This window comes from Leptodactylus fuscus, chromosome 3 (genome assembly GCF_031893055.1).
Source record: "Leptodactylus fuscus isolate aLepFus1 chromosome 3, aLepFus1.hap2, whole genome shotgun sequence".
Lineage (NCBI taxonomy): Eukaryota > Metazoa > Chordata > Amphibia > Anura > Leptodactylidae > Leptodactylus > Leptodactylus fuscus.
Window position 1 is genome coordinate 98,455,907 of NC_134267.1, and position 14,346 is coordinate 98,470,252.

The following is a 14,346-nucleotide window of genomic DNA, read 5'->3' on the forward strand; positions in this document are numbered from 1 at the left end:
TATTTTACTCATATATTAATTTCACTTATATTGTATATCACTTGAATATTTATATGAATAAAAATATTGGAAGTTATAATGGATACAAGTGTGTAACTAAAGGTTATTAATACGAGCATGTATCTGGGTGATGTGTACACAATGTAACAACCAACATTTCACTTAAAAGATAATTTTGCACACTTCATAGGCACGTGTGGAAGTAGTCGCATTGTTCCTGGTGTGATTATAATTATGTCTGAATCTCTTGCGGGTCGTAAGTATTTCACTTCTTCCACTACTTTTCCTAACATGTTCAACTGTATTAACATACTGTAACTAAAGAGTTGAAAACAAGATATTAATACTCTTATGACAAGCCTTTTCGTTCTTGTACAGTATATTAAATAAGTGGAGTTAATAGTAAAATTCCAATGGTATGTGATAACATAATGTATTAGAATTTAATAGGTTATGTATGACACCAATATTTATGGTTTTCAATAGTGTATTAAAAAGAGTGGAACCATAAGAATGCTGATGAACAGTTTAATAAATTTTAGAAGGGCATTAAGTTATTGCAAGATCCAGCGCTGCACCTCCCATGAGGCGACCTGAAGCAACCGCTTCAGGCAGCGCTATGCTAGGGCCCGGGGAGGGCGGCAATTTTGCTTACCTAAGCCAGTCCAGGAGAAGCTGTCCTGGACTGGCTTAGCGTCACTGTCACCGAGCGGTGGATTGGGGAGGTCCTGTGGACGCAGCACTGCTCCAGCGGCCTCCCCTCATGCTCAGACAGAGAGCAGGTCCTCTCCCCTCTCTGCGTGCTAATGCCGCTCTGCTCCGCCCCCTTCAGTCTGCCCCCTCCGCTCCGCCCCCTCCTCTGGGGAAGGGGGGAGGCTTTCTGTCATCCACTTCGGGTGGCGAAAAAAGGTAGGTTCACCCCTAGAAAGATCCGTAGGCTATTTTCAGACGACCAAGGTATAAAACAGCCATGAAAGACATCCATTTTTCACATCTTTCTTGTAACTGAGCGGCATCCAGTATCACAGATCCCCCTTACATTTGAGTGTATGGAGGAACCTGTGAAAATGGACATAAATAGGACATGACCTATATTTTGGCAGTCCAAAATAGCCACCATTCACTGACATAGAATGTAATGCTGTCGTGTGACGTCTGTTAAAAAAACGGATGTCACATGACCATGAATCACTGTTGCATGAATGTAGCCTAAGCTTTTAATATATAGTATTAAATCTATAGGGTGAAATGTAAGCACTTTAGTAAGTATTTACTAGTAAGCTATTTATAGTATGTTCAAAAGCCAACTATTTCATTTGTTTTTTTTCTAGAACCTGACAGACCAATCACTGTTGATTCAATATTAAAAGGTATTTATTTATATTTTTAAGACATCATGAATGTAGTATTAGTTTATTGTTATTAGTTGTTTGTCAACATACTCCATACTCAAGGCAAACAACAGGGTCCCTACAAAACCTTCTCAGAGAGAGATGTGTGACTGGACCTCTGGATTACTCCTAGAGGTAATGTGGCAGGAGAAATCACTACCTGAAAGCTAACAAAACAGTGCAGTGTGAGCCCATAGATTTCTCTTGAGACACAGGCCCCTAATGTGGCTATGGGCATGGGGCCTAATCCTGATAGACGCACATCACTCAAATGTGATCGTCTCCCACTGTCCTGCTCTACAGTCTAAAAATGAAACAATAAATGGCATTAAGCTGCTATTAAATAAAAACATCATATATTACAACTATTATTAAATAAAAATGCCATATGTTACAACTGCTATTACATTTAGAAAAGCCCCATACCGTAAATGAACATTACAACAAGCTCCTCCCGACATTTACTGTCAGTATGCATGTCTTCATATTCACTGTTACAGATATTTAACTGATTAAGAGATGAAAGCATTATCTTCTAATTCTGAGAACCCTGCTACCCAGTGGTGCATGAATTATAAGCAGGAGAGAGAGTGATTAAGTCTTATCTATAATTTGCAGATGGACTGTCAAAAGAACAAGAGGAAGAAGTGCTCAAGGCAGCAAGGCAAGGTACAGTGAGAATTTTGGCTTTGTCTTCTTAACAAAAAATAATTCATATAAATTATTCCCATCAAGCAAGACAGCATAAAGCCTGTCCTCTAATTCAGTATTGATTCCCCGCATTGTCAAAGCTTCATATCCTATTCATTCCTTACTACTGCCGAACGATTAACATATCCAGGATAAGCTTTTCCTATTCTATTGTTTGTCTCTGAAATATAAATCATTAATTTTTTACATATATTATCTTTGAAATATTTCAAAATATCCTTTAAAAAAAACAACACATGATATAAAGTGGATAAAGTGGTTATATGGTTATTCAATGTATATGTTGAATACAGGGTGATTTGTAAAGATGGCGCATGAATTAGAACATTTTAATGGAATCCTGTATATAGACATTGGATAATATAGTAAATTATTTAAAGTTGGCCAGGGGAGGTGAATAAAAAAATCATACTCATCTGCCCCCAGTGTTTCGGTGTACCATGAGGATAAGGAAACACAATTATGTTTTGTTGATGCCCAAAGTCAAATCTAAATCTGGATCATAAAAGGTGACCTATAAAGGTCAGATGATACATCTCCTTTTATTCACTACTCCTGATTTTGTCTTCAAAAAATACATCAACAAATCTAAACCTGTGTCCTAACCCAAAATATAAGTCTCTGGTCACCAGTAATACACTGTATAACAAAATTTGTAATTAGATCTTTATAAAATGTAATAACATGCAGCACTTTCAATGTAGTAAAAATGGTATGTTTCTTTTTACCAATTATAGAGAAATCTAGAACAGAGGTAGAGATTCTGGTTATAGCCGCCTCACATAACTTATCCTCCTTTTATTTAGCTTTTAAGGGGCTGTCCAGGCAAAAAAATTCTTTTTAAATCTGCCGGGGGGGGGGGGGGGGAGGGGGTAAGCTGGCACTCATTGAAGTCTATGGAATCTGTTTTGAAGCGATCCCGATCCTCAACCCTAGTCAATGCTTCTCTATGGGAAAAGTCACTTGAAGGTTGAGCCAATCTTGAAATAATCTTCAACCTTGATCCCGCTGGAAAAGATCGGGTCGAAATTCTGATCACGATTGAGAAATTTACTCGATCGCCGATCGGAATCCAATCTTTTCCAATCCCGATCGCTCAACCCTAGTGATAGCATATCCCAGTAGTACGCCACCACTTCTTGTCATGAAAATAACCCTGTGAGTGGAAAAATTTGTTGGGGTTGGGGCATGCATGCTAGGATAATGTATGCTATAAAACATTTTTTTTGCATGGAAACTATTGTATTGTATGAAATATTGCATTTCCATCGACCCACATTTATTTTTCCATGACAATAATAAACTATATGTTATCATTGGACCTTATGAATATATGATGTGTAGGCAGAAATTCCACAGTCCATGCACTTGTATAGGCACATGCTTCACCAAAACCTAGTTTAGGATTTGTTAATAGTTGCAAACATTCAGTTGTTATAAACTGCAAGTGTTGTATAATACTAAAAAAATGAGGTTCTGTTTTGATCACAGGATTTAGTCCTGATGCTCTCTATTCCTGTGGGTAGAGGTGGACTTGAGTTTGTGACATTTGTATATAATAAGATATAATAGTGTTTTGTAAGAGAGTTCTTACAGGGATACATACTTGCAATGTTTTGTATACCTTACTTTGTTGAGAAGGCACCAAACTGAATCTTTGTGGTCAGTAAAGGAAAGCCTAGCACCAACCCTGCTAGCTTACTGCCAAAAAGTGACTCTTCTTTCATTGTCTTACATTCCTCTCTGCTAGTTATACCCAGCGCAAATCGACTTTGTGTGTATCCTATTACATTTTCTCTGTGACTTAATATTATAGATCTGATAATAAATCATCTTAAAAATTCTGGGAAACTTCTATAAGAATAAGTTCTCTAGTAAATTTATTGTTCCTTGCACAATAAAGTTGCCCAAATGATATACCATCTGATAACATGCTCAAATTTCCCCTAAATAAGATATTAAATCAACTGAATCATCTCACTACAAGCTTTGTCTGTGGTACATAACAATAAGCTTCTGTCTTACACCAGAGAACATAAAATACAGATTTTTAGAGATACTGTAAATTAGGCAAAGCCTTAGATCACTTACCGTCATATTGATTGTAATTAGGCCGAACACATTGGCTCGTGCAGTCATCTTTCCTAAAGCCTTGGTAAATAATTAACTATCTCTTATGTTTATTGTGCCATTGACATTTAAATATATTGTAGCAAACAGTGTTATTTGTATATCTTTTTGAAGCATATGCCTTACATTTTCCTCAAATTCTCTCTTGACTCTGATGCTCTTCATTTTCCTCTCCCTAGCAGTGTAATTAAAAAAGGAGAAAATATTGACATTTTTCAAAATGAATTTATTTGCAAATTATGGGCAGATCTGTAAAGATTAGAGATGAGCGAGTAGTATTCGATCGAGTAGGTATTCGATCGAATACTACGGTATTCGAAATACTCGTACTCGATCGAGTACCACTCGCTATTCGAATGGAAAAGTTCGATGCAGAACAGCATTGATTGGCCGAATGCTATACAGTCGGCCAATCAACTCTGGTTCTTCTCCTACCTTTAGAAGTCTTCTCCGTGCAGCTTCCCCGCGGCGTCTTCCGACTCTTCATTCTCTCTGCCAGGCATAGGGCCTGGGCAGAGCCGACTGCGCATGCCCGCTTGTAGTGCGGGCATGCGCAGTCGGCTCTGATCAGGCCCGATGCCTGGCAGAGTGAATGAAGAGTCGGAAGACGCCGCGGGGACGCTGCACGGAGAAGACTTCTCGAAGGATCCAGCCCGACCTTCACTCATGGACTTGGTAAGTGTAATTTGATCGAACGTTGCCTACCCCTGAAACGAGCATTTTCCCCCATAGACTATAATAGGATTCGATATTTGATTCGAGTGGTCGAATATTGAGGGGCTACTCGAAACGAATATCGAACCTTTTACTGTTCGCTCATCTCTAGTAAAGATGTCTAAAAGAAAATCTGAAAACATTCTTTGTTGTCCATGTCAACTAATCACGACTTTCATTTTTCATTATAAGAAATTAAAGTTATTTTGTGATTGGTTGTTGGGGACAAAGGTGTCGGCAATTTTGCCCATCCCATTTTTGGAGTTTTGTGTGTACAGTTTGCCTTTTTTCTCAGATTTTTGTGTTATTCCATTATACACAAAGGAAATAAATATGTGTATAACAAACCTGTGAAATTGCAATAGTTTTCTGGGAGAAATACCACGTTTTCTAGCAAAATTTCAGAGCTGCTTACACTTATGGCCATGAATGTAAAACTAAGTAGGTCATGATCTTTGAAATGTCAAACTTAACTGAAACATCAGTTAATTCTTTATTAGTAAGCTGACACTTAGCAAATTATCTAAAGGTCATGATATAAGAGAAATCCAAGCATACAATTGAAAAATATGTCATTACTGATCATGATTTAAAGTAATTGCTTGAACAGACACAGTCTCAGGGTAACCATTGTACACACTCAGTAGTCATTGAGAGAAATGAGTGGATCGATGCAGGAAAGGTTTAGCTTTCTAAATGTTGCATGCAATCTAGATTTTACTGAAAAGCCAGGAGACAGCTTAAGGACCAAAGGACCAGAAGTAATTGTAGGAAACAGGCAGACTTAACTTCACAGAGATGCATATGCCTGATAGATTTGCACATTTTTGTGACCTACAAAACCAATTTTCAGTACTTGTCTAAAGTGATAAGCTGTGTGCCATAATTTATAGTAGGACTCCATTAGAAATGTCAACAGCGAGTTGTATCATGTGGCGATTTTTTTCAAGCCTTTAACGGGACATGAAATCAAAATGGGAAGCTGTAGCAAGGAAATAATGGAAAAAGGAAATCACTTTGACAATTTCGATATGTAATAACCAAGAAAATTATAGGAGTGGACAGATTAGATTATACAAGGACAGGTTATCAAAATTTGGTTTATTCAATTTGCAGAAATGATGGTTATGTGCAACCTACTTACAAAGTACAAATATATGTTTAGAAGATGGATTAGGTAGTACATTGTTTACTATTAAAGCAGAGAGGCAATGGCACCACCCGCCATAAAATATTATGTTGCTTGACACCAATTTATAAAATGCATTGTGTATAACAATAGTGGTGTTAGGATTGGGTCCTGCAGGATTATCTCTCCGCGCACAGCAGCACCTGTGGGTCATTCTAACTTTTGCCCTCGGCCTCGGGTAATGAGGTGTCTGGAGTGTAAGTCCAGCTTTCCGCCTACTGAGCATGCTCAGACATTTTGGAGCTGCTCAGAGGCTAAGTCCCTTTTGCCCATACTGAGCATGATCGGTGACATCATGGCCACCGCCCTGTTAGGCGGGGACTAGCCTTTATATGGTGTGAGCCGACGCCCGCCCGGTGCTCACAACTTTGACTAAGTACCTTAAGACAGGAGGTTAGGGCCAGGTTCCAGTTAATGGTAGGAGCAGTTGTTAGGGATCTAGGTAGGATCCCTTGGCTCTGCCAGTGGGAATCAGTAGCCCATTTAACTGTCTACTCACTTTGTAGCTCTTAGCTGTTGCAGAGCATGTTCTGTTGGTGACCTGGGGTGACGCTTAACCCTTGGCAGCCTTGCTGTATCAGCCATACACAGGTGCTCCTTTCCAGTGAAGCCAACTGGTGAGGTTTGGTTGTGGCCTGTTCACATTTAGAACCGCACAAACACCACTTCCAATGAAGTTTAACTGGTAGTGCATATTCAGGCAGACGGCTGCCCACCTGGGTTTGTGAACCTCACTGCAGTGCTCTGCAGTCTAGCGGTTCTGTCATCAATATTATTTTTATATATACATGTATATACAGAACCGTAACAAGTGGTCATTCTTCCATTAAGACCTGTAAAGAACACACCAACATGGGGATGTAAAGCTTGCAATTGCATACAATTAATTAATTAATTAATTAAATGTTTTTTTGAAACCCTTAAAAATAAAACAAAGCAAAAAAATCCCTTTTAAATATTGAAAGAGGTCCTTTCGCCACCTCCATCAACTCCAATTCTTAGAATGTGTTATTAGGCACCACCTCACTGATTCCGACACAGTTGGAATTTTTTATCCAGCTCCCACTGTTCTCAAGAGATCAATGTCGCTAGTTTTGGAGCTCCATATTCCATTTCAGTTCTGTTCTTTCAGGTGGCCAGTGTCAGGCAGGAGCAGGAAAATTATGTGATTCGGGGTGTCAGAGCTCAGAATCATGACCTTTGCCTGCTCCTGTCTGACAATGTCCACCTGACAGTACGGAGCCTAAACAGCATATAAGGCACCAAAACTAACAGAACTTGTTGCTTGGAAATGGTGGGAATTTGACAAAAATATCTAACAGTGCTGGAATCAGTACACTGGTGCCTGCTAAATGGTGCAACGAGGTAGAGGTGGTAAAATGTCTTCTTTAAGGTAACTTGCACTCGACTGCATGCAGTGTACGAGTCAGTAAAAGCAGCATAGATGCTGTGTCTATTGGCTCACTGAAATTAATGTAGTAAAAGTATGTAATAAAAGTATGCACCTTATGGACCAGGACTAATTTTTAAAAACTGACATCTGTCACTTTATATGGCAATAACTTTGAGATACTTTAATTTACACAAGTGATTTTGAGATTGATTTTTGTGACTCATTGACTCATGTTAGTGGCAAACATTGATCAATATTTTTGTATTTATTTATTAAAAAATACGAAATTCGATGAACATTTTAAAAAAGAAAATCACAATTTTCAAAATGTGAAATGCTCTGCTTTTCAGACAGTCATACCACTCAAATACATTAAAGGGGCTCTATCATTGGGAAAAGTCATTTTTAACTAAGCACATACTTGCATAGTCTTTAGAAAGGCTATTCCACACATACCTTTTGTATGTTAATCGCCTCAGTAGTTTTTGAATGAGCCAGTTTTTATTCATATGCTAATTAGCCTTCAGTGAGCATCAGATGTCTCAGCGAGCACACTCTGTGTCATGGTGTCAAAAAACCAAACTGTCTGTTTGATCTGTGCACCAGTTTCCTTCTGTGCCTGGTTGTGTGCTCAAATATCTGTTTATGCTCACATATGACACTACGTACGTTATCGTGAATATACCAGTAGTGTCATACATGTGGTCATAAACTGCATTTTGGGCACACAGCGTGTTACGTGGCTTTTGAAGTGCAATTTATATGTTTGCTTTTTGGATGCGTTGTATTTGTAGAACCTTTAACCTTTTCCCTGCCAAGGATGCAACTCTACGTCCTCCCAGGGTGCCACTTCTGTAGCCGAGGACGTAGCTACCACATCCTTACTACTAATGCCTATATCTCAGGACTGGATGCTGCTATCTTAATGGTTTGACATTCATTTTAAAAATGATAATGTCATCTTTAAAAGGATACCAAGAACCTCATGATAGTGCTTATAGTTACGGAGCAATTCACTGTTGAAAACGCTATTCAGCATTAAGATCTCATTGAAGATCTCAATTCCTGACAGCGTTTTTAATAGCAATTCGCTCCATAACTGTAGGTGCTATCATGAAGCTCTTGGTATCATGTTAAAGATGAGATTCTTATCTTTTAAATTAATCCTAAATCATTATTATAGGCACATCCAGTCCTGAGATACAGGACTCTAAAGGGATTGCTTGAGCATGTACTTTAGTGACAAATTTGAATTTTTGTGCAATTTTTGCTTGTAATCTCTGTTTGCTGCAAAGTTGCATGAAGGTGGTTGTGTATATGAAACTTAAAGTTGTGTTTTTATATACGTTATGATGTACAATTTAAAAAAGTTAGATTTTGGTATCACAGTCACAGTTTGCTAGGTGCAGTATAGCTTTTTAACATATTAGTGAATAACAGCAAAATCCTGCTTGTCTTCTGTATTAGTGATTTTGGGAGTCTGAGCTCTTGTTGTTGTTGATGTTTGCAGTACATATAGTATATATACACATTGTATACACCATAAGCTATTATTTTTAATGTATTTTGTATATGAATCTGAGATTGAATATGAGTTTTAGGTGCAAATATGTGCTTTAATACATTTTTTCAATAATTATTTTTGTTTGTCACAAAGTTGCATGAAGGTGGATCTGGCTATTGATAACTCATTGAGACTTATGTAATCTTCAAGTGCAAAATTTCCAGAAACCCTTAGCAGTGAAAGGGTTAAAGTACCAGAAAAGTGGAATCCCTCATTTTCAAAACTGCACTTTTCATAGAATTTATCAAAGGGTGTAGTGAACATTAGTATCCCAGACTCAAAAGCACAGCAGATAGTGAAAAGTGAATAGGTAAGCTGTGCGGAGTACACTGGGAGCACCAAATTCCCTACTATTTCCCTAGCAGCACCTATGATGGGGGGGGGGGCAGTCTTGGGGGTTACTTCAGGTTAACTTCTCCCTCATAAACTCTAAATCTCTGACTTATGTTAGTACAGCTTATACATAGCCAGTTTTGTTCTAATGATTTGGTGATCTTTTTTTTTTTTCTTCACATTGTACATACTGTATTTTAAAAAAAAATTCTAGTGAAGTAGCCATATGAGGTCTATTTTATTGCGGGCTGAAATGCATTTTGCAATTACAACATTTTTGTGTGTCTTTAAATTATTGAATATATTTTATTAACTCTTTTTTTTGGCGAACTAAAAAAAAAACATCAATTCTGGCATTGCGTTGTACCTTGCAAATTTTTTGCAATGCAGTGTAGAGCATAAGTAACATGTTACCTTTTTGTGGCTCCTGTGTATTTTTTTTAAAAATTTTTTTATCGTTACTAATTTTACAGAACAAAAACCCATTTGGGGACATAAATTGGCACATTTTGAGATGCATAACATTTTTATTTTTTGGTTGACAGAGTTGTTTGAGGGCTTATTTTTTGTAGGGCAACCTGTGCTTTTTATTGGTACTGTTTTGGGGTACATATGACATTTTTATCACATTTTATAGCGTGTTTTATAAGGTGAGATGGGGAAAAAATCATTACTTCCAGCATTTTTTTTCCTTTAATTCCGACATTTACTATGTAAGATAAATACCATATGTACTCGAGTATAAGCCGACTTTTTCATCATAGTTTTTATGCTGAAAAAGCCCCCCTCGGCTTATACTAGAGTCACACAGCACAGGACTGCAAGGGCCTGCATAAATTAAGTGAAGGGGGAGTGTCCTTTGGTGGTTGCTACAGTAATGATATAGGACACTCCCCCCTTCACTAGCAAGAGCGATGAAAGTCCGGGAGGCAGCAGGTCCCTGCTCCTGTGTCTGCATCGAAGAGAGCTCAAACAGTAAAGTGCAAGTAAAACACACAGGTACATACTAGTATTACAATTCCTATTAATGTCAGGCATTTGGGATTATTAATTTAGTTTTAGTAACTCCATGTGCCTCATATTAATAGCAGTTACCCCATTATGTCCCTCACATTAACCCCTGTGTGCCCCATATAAGGGTTACTAATGTAATAATATGGTGCCTTAATAATGTTTCATGTAATAATTATTACCTCCATGTCTCTCACATATCAGTAACCCACTCAGTTAATGTAATTTTATTGGTATCTATTTTAATTTTTGAAATTTTTCAGTAGCTGCTGCATCCCCCCCACCCCCACCCCAGGCTTATATTCGAGTCAATAAGTTTTCACAGTTTTTTTGTGGTAAGATTAGGGCCTCGGCTTATATTCGGGTCCACTTATACTCGAGTATATACAGTAATATTTCAGGTTTATTGTATGGATTGTTATGGACACGGTGATAACAAATATGCATTGTGTTTATTAATTTTTAGGTTTTTTATATAATTCATTCTAGATAGAAAATGAGCATTTTAGGGGTTTCATTTATTAACTGTTTTTCAATCTCACCCTGGGGTGTGCCGATGGGGGTCATTATTATTGCACAATCTCCAATCGGGCGTTAGCTGTCAGTTACAGCTAACACCCGCTCCAGATGCCACCTGATCAAAGAGTGAGCCAGCAGCCATCACAGGACATACTCTTGCATCCATTTGCACTAAGTACCAGGTGGCCAGGATCCTTTGTCGCTTGGGGGTTAATCTGCAATTGCAGATCTGATGCTTTTGAGATGTGACTAAACTACTTTCTCCAGGGCCCTACATTGCTACCTTCTTGACTAAAATAAATTTACTGTACATTCAAATAGTGAATTTTCAGCCAACCAGCATCCACACATATGTATCATTTTTCTTTCCATGCCAATCCCTGCAGTCTGAGAGGGGCTAAAATCTGACTCACGGAAGCAATTTGTGATCCCTTGCTTTATACCAGTGCTATGACTCCAGGATGCTATGGGTTTTAGGCCACACAAAAAAAAGAATCTCATTAAATGAAAGTGGAATTGATGTTTGGTTTCACAAACAGCGCCTTTTAGAGTTTACATACTTTAACTTCTAGTAGACGTCTCACAAGTTCCATGTAGCTCATTTATAAGGGCGGGTTCACATCTGTGCCTGGTGTCTGGTTTGCGCAATCCAGCGGGTTTCCGTCTTCTGCCCAAAGAAACTGGACAGGGGACGGAAACCCAGTGGTCAGTTTTCAAACCCATTCACTTTTGCAAAGTGACTGCCCATGTGCTTCTTCTGCCTGTCCGTGGTGAAACAGTTTTTTTTAGCTGGACACGAAGTTGGACATGCAGTTAAAAAAAAGCAGTTCCTCCACGAACAGGCAGAAGACGCACACAGGCAGTCACTTTGCAAACTCATTAAAGTGAATGGGTTTGAAAACTGACCGCCGGGTTTCCGACCCCTTTCCAGTTTCTCGGGGCAGAAGACGGAAAACCCGCCGGATTGCCCAAACTGGACACCGGGAACAGATGTGAACCTGCCCTAAGGAGTGCTACTGTATAATTATTATATGTTTGTGTATTGCGTTGCTGCTATGTGTTTACATTTAACAATGTTGGCTGTTCACTGCATTTGTGTTTTGTATGCCAGTAAATAATATTATCCTTGTAATGGTGTTTGCAAGCTTTTTATGTCTACCTCCCTCTTGGATCCACATCATTTCCTGTCATGTCACTTCCAGCATATCTCCGGAAAGCACCCGGGAAATTGGAATCAGCAGGATGAATGTTCCTTAGTCTGCTTCATTAGTCCTTCCAAAAGTGTCTCAACAAATCCAGGACTCCGCCAGCGGAAATGACTTCAAGTGGCTTTAAGAAGGAGAATAGCCTACCCTCAATCTGTGTTTGTCAGATAGTTAAAATGTCAAAATAAAGTCTAAATAAAGAGTTGCACTGATACTTTCTAGCATGGTGTCTCCTCTTTGCCAGTTATCATGCAAACATCACAGCTGAATATATAGAGGAAAATAAAAATAAAAGCATCTTGAATGCAATTATTCTCAAAATATAACAAATAATTCACTAATGACATCAATAGCTGTGTGTTTTATTTCTGCTTTACTTGTTTATATATGTTTTTGTAACTCATTAAACATCTTTCCCACTTTCTAAACTTAGAGAACTGCTTCTCGCATTGATTATAGTTTGTTAAACCACAGCTTAAAAAGACACAAAACCAATTTTTTTTTCATTGGCTTTGGTATGATAGTGCTTCCCTATTTACTAAATTGCAATATCAGATATATCACGTGGACTAGAGTGACATATTTTCTGAAAAAATGTAATATCTATCTATCTATCGATCGATCTCCTATCTATCTATCTATCTATCTATCTATCTATCTATCTATCTGCCTACCTACCTACCTACCTATCTACTGTATCTATCTCTATTTAACTCTTATCTATCTATCTATCTCCTATCTATCTATCTATCTATCTATCTATCTATCTCCTATCTATCTCCTATCTATCTACTTATCTACTGTATCTATCTCTATTTAACTCTATCTATTATCTATCTATCTATCTATCTATCTATCTATCTATCTATCTATCTATCTATCTATCATCTGTCTGTCTATCTATCTATTATCTATCTATCGATCTAGCTATCTAGCTATCTATCTAGTCTGTCTGTCTTTCTTTCATTCATGCTTTTTTTCTTTCTATCATTATTATGGTTGTGTATTATCTTTGAATTATAAGTACTATGCAATGCTATTCTAATGTATTGCATTACCTAGCAAACTGTTGCCTTATTGTATTAATTTGGCTTATAATACACAACATATTTGTGCCGTAAGAGCTACATGCAAAATTTGTATGTAATTATCATATATACATAAATAAAATGTTTGCCTGTCTGTCAAAATGTATGTGTAATATTTTTTAACAAGGTTTTATACCTTACTTATAATACCAAAATATCCAAATGAATTTTAAGATCACATAGCTACAATTAATTGTAGTAGATTCATATACCATACTTCTCTGCAATGTAGTAAAGACGAGCACAAAAAAAAGCGAGCGTCTGGTCATTTATTGGAATTTCAAGATTATGATTATCAGAATATAAAGTGGCTCATCTTCAAGACAATCCCTGTGCATATGACATTTTAGGACATATTGACAATAAAATGGGAGACCTCCTTCTATTAACCCTTCCCACTCTGCGCTCTACCATTACATCACGCTGTGCGTATACAGTCAGAGTCCCATGACATTCCTTAGGCCACTGAAGCCGCTGATTGATCTCAGTGATCATGTGCAGCGGGAACTTCCTCTAAAACAAGACACCAGAGCAGTAGGACTGGTCTGCACTGGGAAACACCACAGCACCTGGGACAGGTGAGTATGGTTTTTTTGTGTGTTTTTTTTAACAGGGAAGATTTTCGCAAAAAAGCAATTCATGGTTTGTTTGGTGTTTTTTTTGTTTTTTTTTTAATATGCAGTAAATATGACAAATGTCAGCAATACCCAGTTTATATAGTTTTTTTGTTTTAATATTCTAACACCTGTAAGGTTTTTTTTTTTTTATATATATTTTTTTAAAATTTATGTAGGGGTTCTTTTATGTGATTTTATTCATTACTTAAAAAATTTTCCATTATGGTGTGATAAATTCTATTAGATTTTATTTGTTCTAAAAATTTTGGATGCAGTGCAGAAGTTTTTTCGTTTATTTATAAAGATGGCCAAACCGATTTCTGTTTGATAAGGGTTCTATTTTTTCTAGCAACCCAAAAAACAGTGACATAGCCTTTGTTAATTTTAAAAATCTTTGTTTGTTAAGGGTTTTCTTTGTTTTACTTACCCATTTACTTACCCATTATATGGTGAGATAGTTTTTGGAAAAAAAATCCACTAG

At 37.4% G+C, this 14,346-nt stretch overlaps 1 protein-coding gene across 23 annotated transcripts in view; it reads left to right on the forward strand.

Annotated features, from left to right (window-relative positions):
• LOC142197592 (uncharacterized) overlaps window positions 1-14,346 on the forward strand; it is a 490,495-nt gene that overhangs the window by 301,807 nt on the left and 174,342 nt on the right. For all 23 annotated transcript variants that reach the window (XR_012715324.1, XM_075267993.1, XM_075268011.1 and 20 more), the window contains 3 exons: window positions 191-256; window positions 1,332-1,370; window positions 2,010-2,060. Coding sequence is in view for 22 of the 23 variants with exons in the window: in XM_075267993.1 (XP_075124094.1) it covers window positions 191-256; window positions 1,332-1,370; window positions 2,010-2,060 (156 nt within the window). In the remaining variant the exon portion in view is untranslated. The remainder of the gene's footprint in view (window positions 1-190; window positions 257-1,331; window positions 1,371-2,009; window positions 2,061-14,346) is intronic.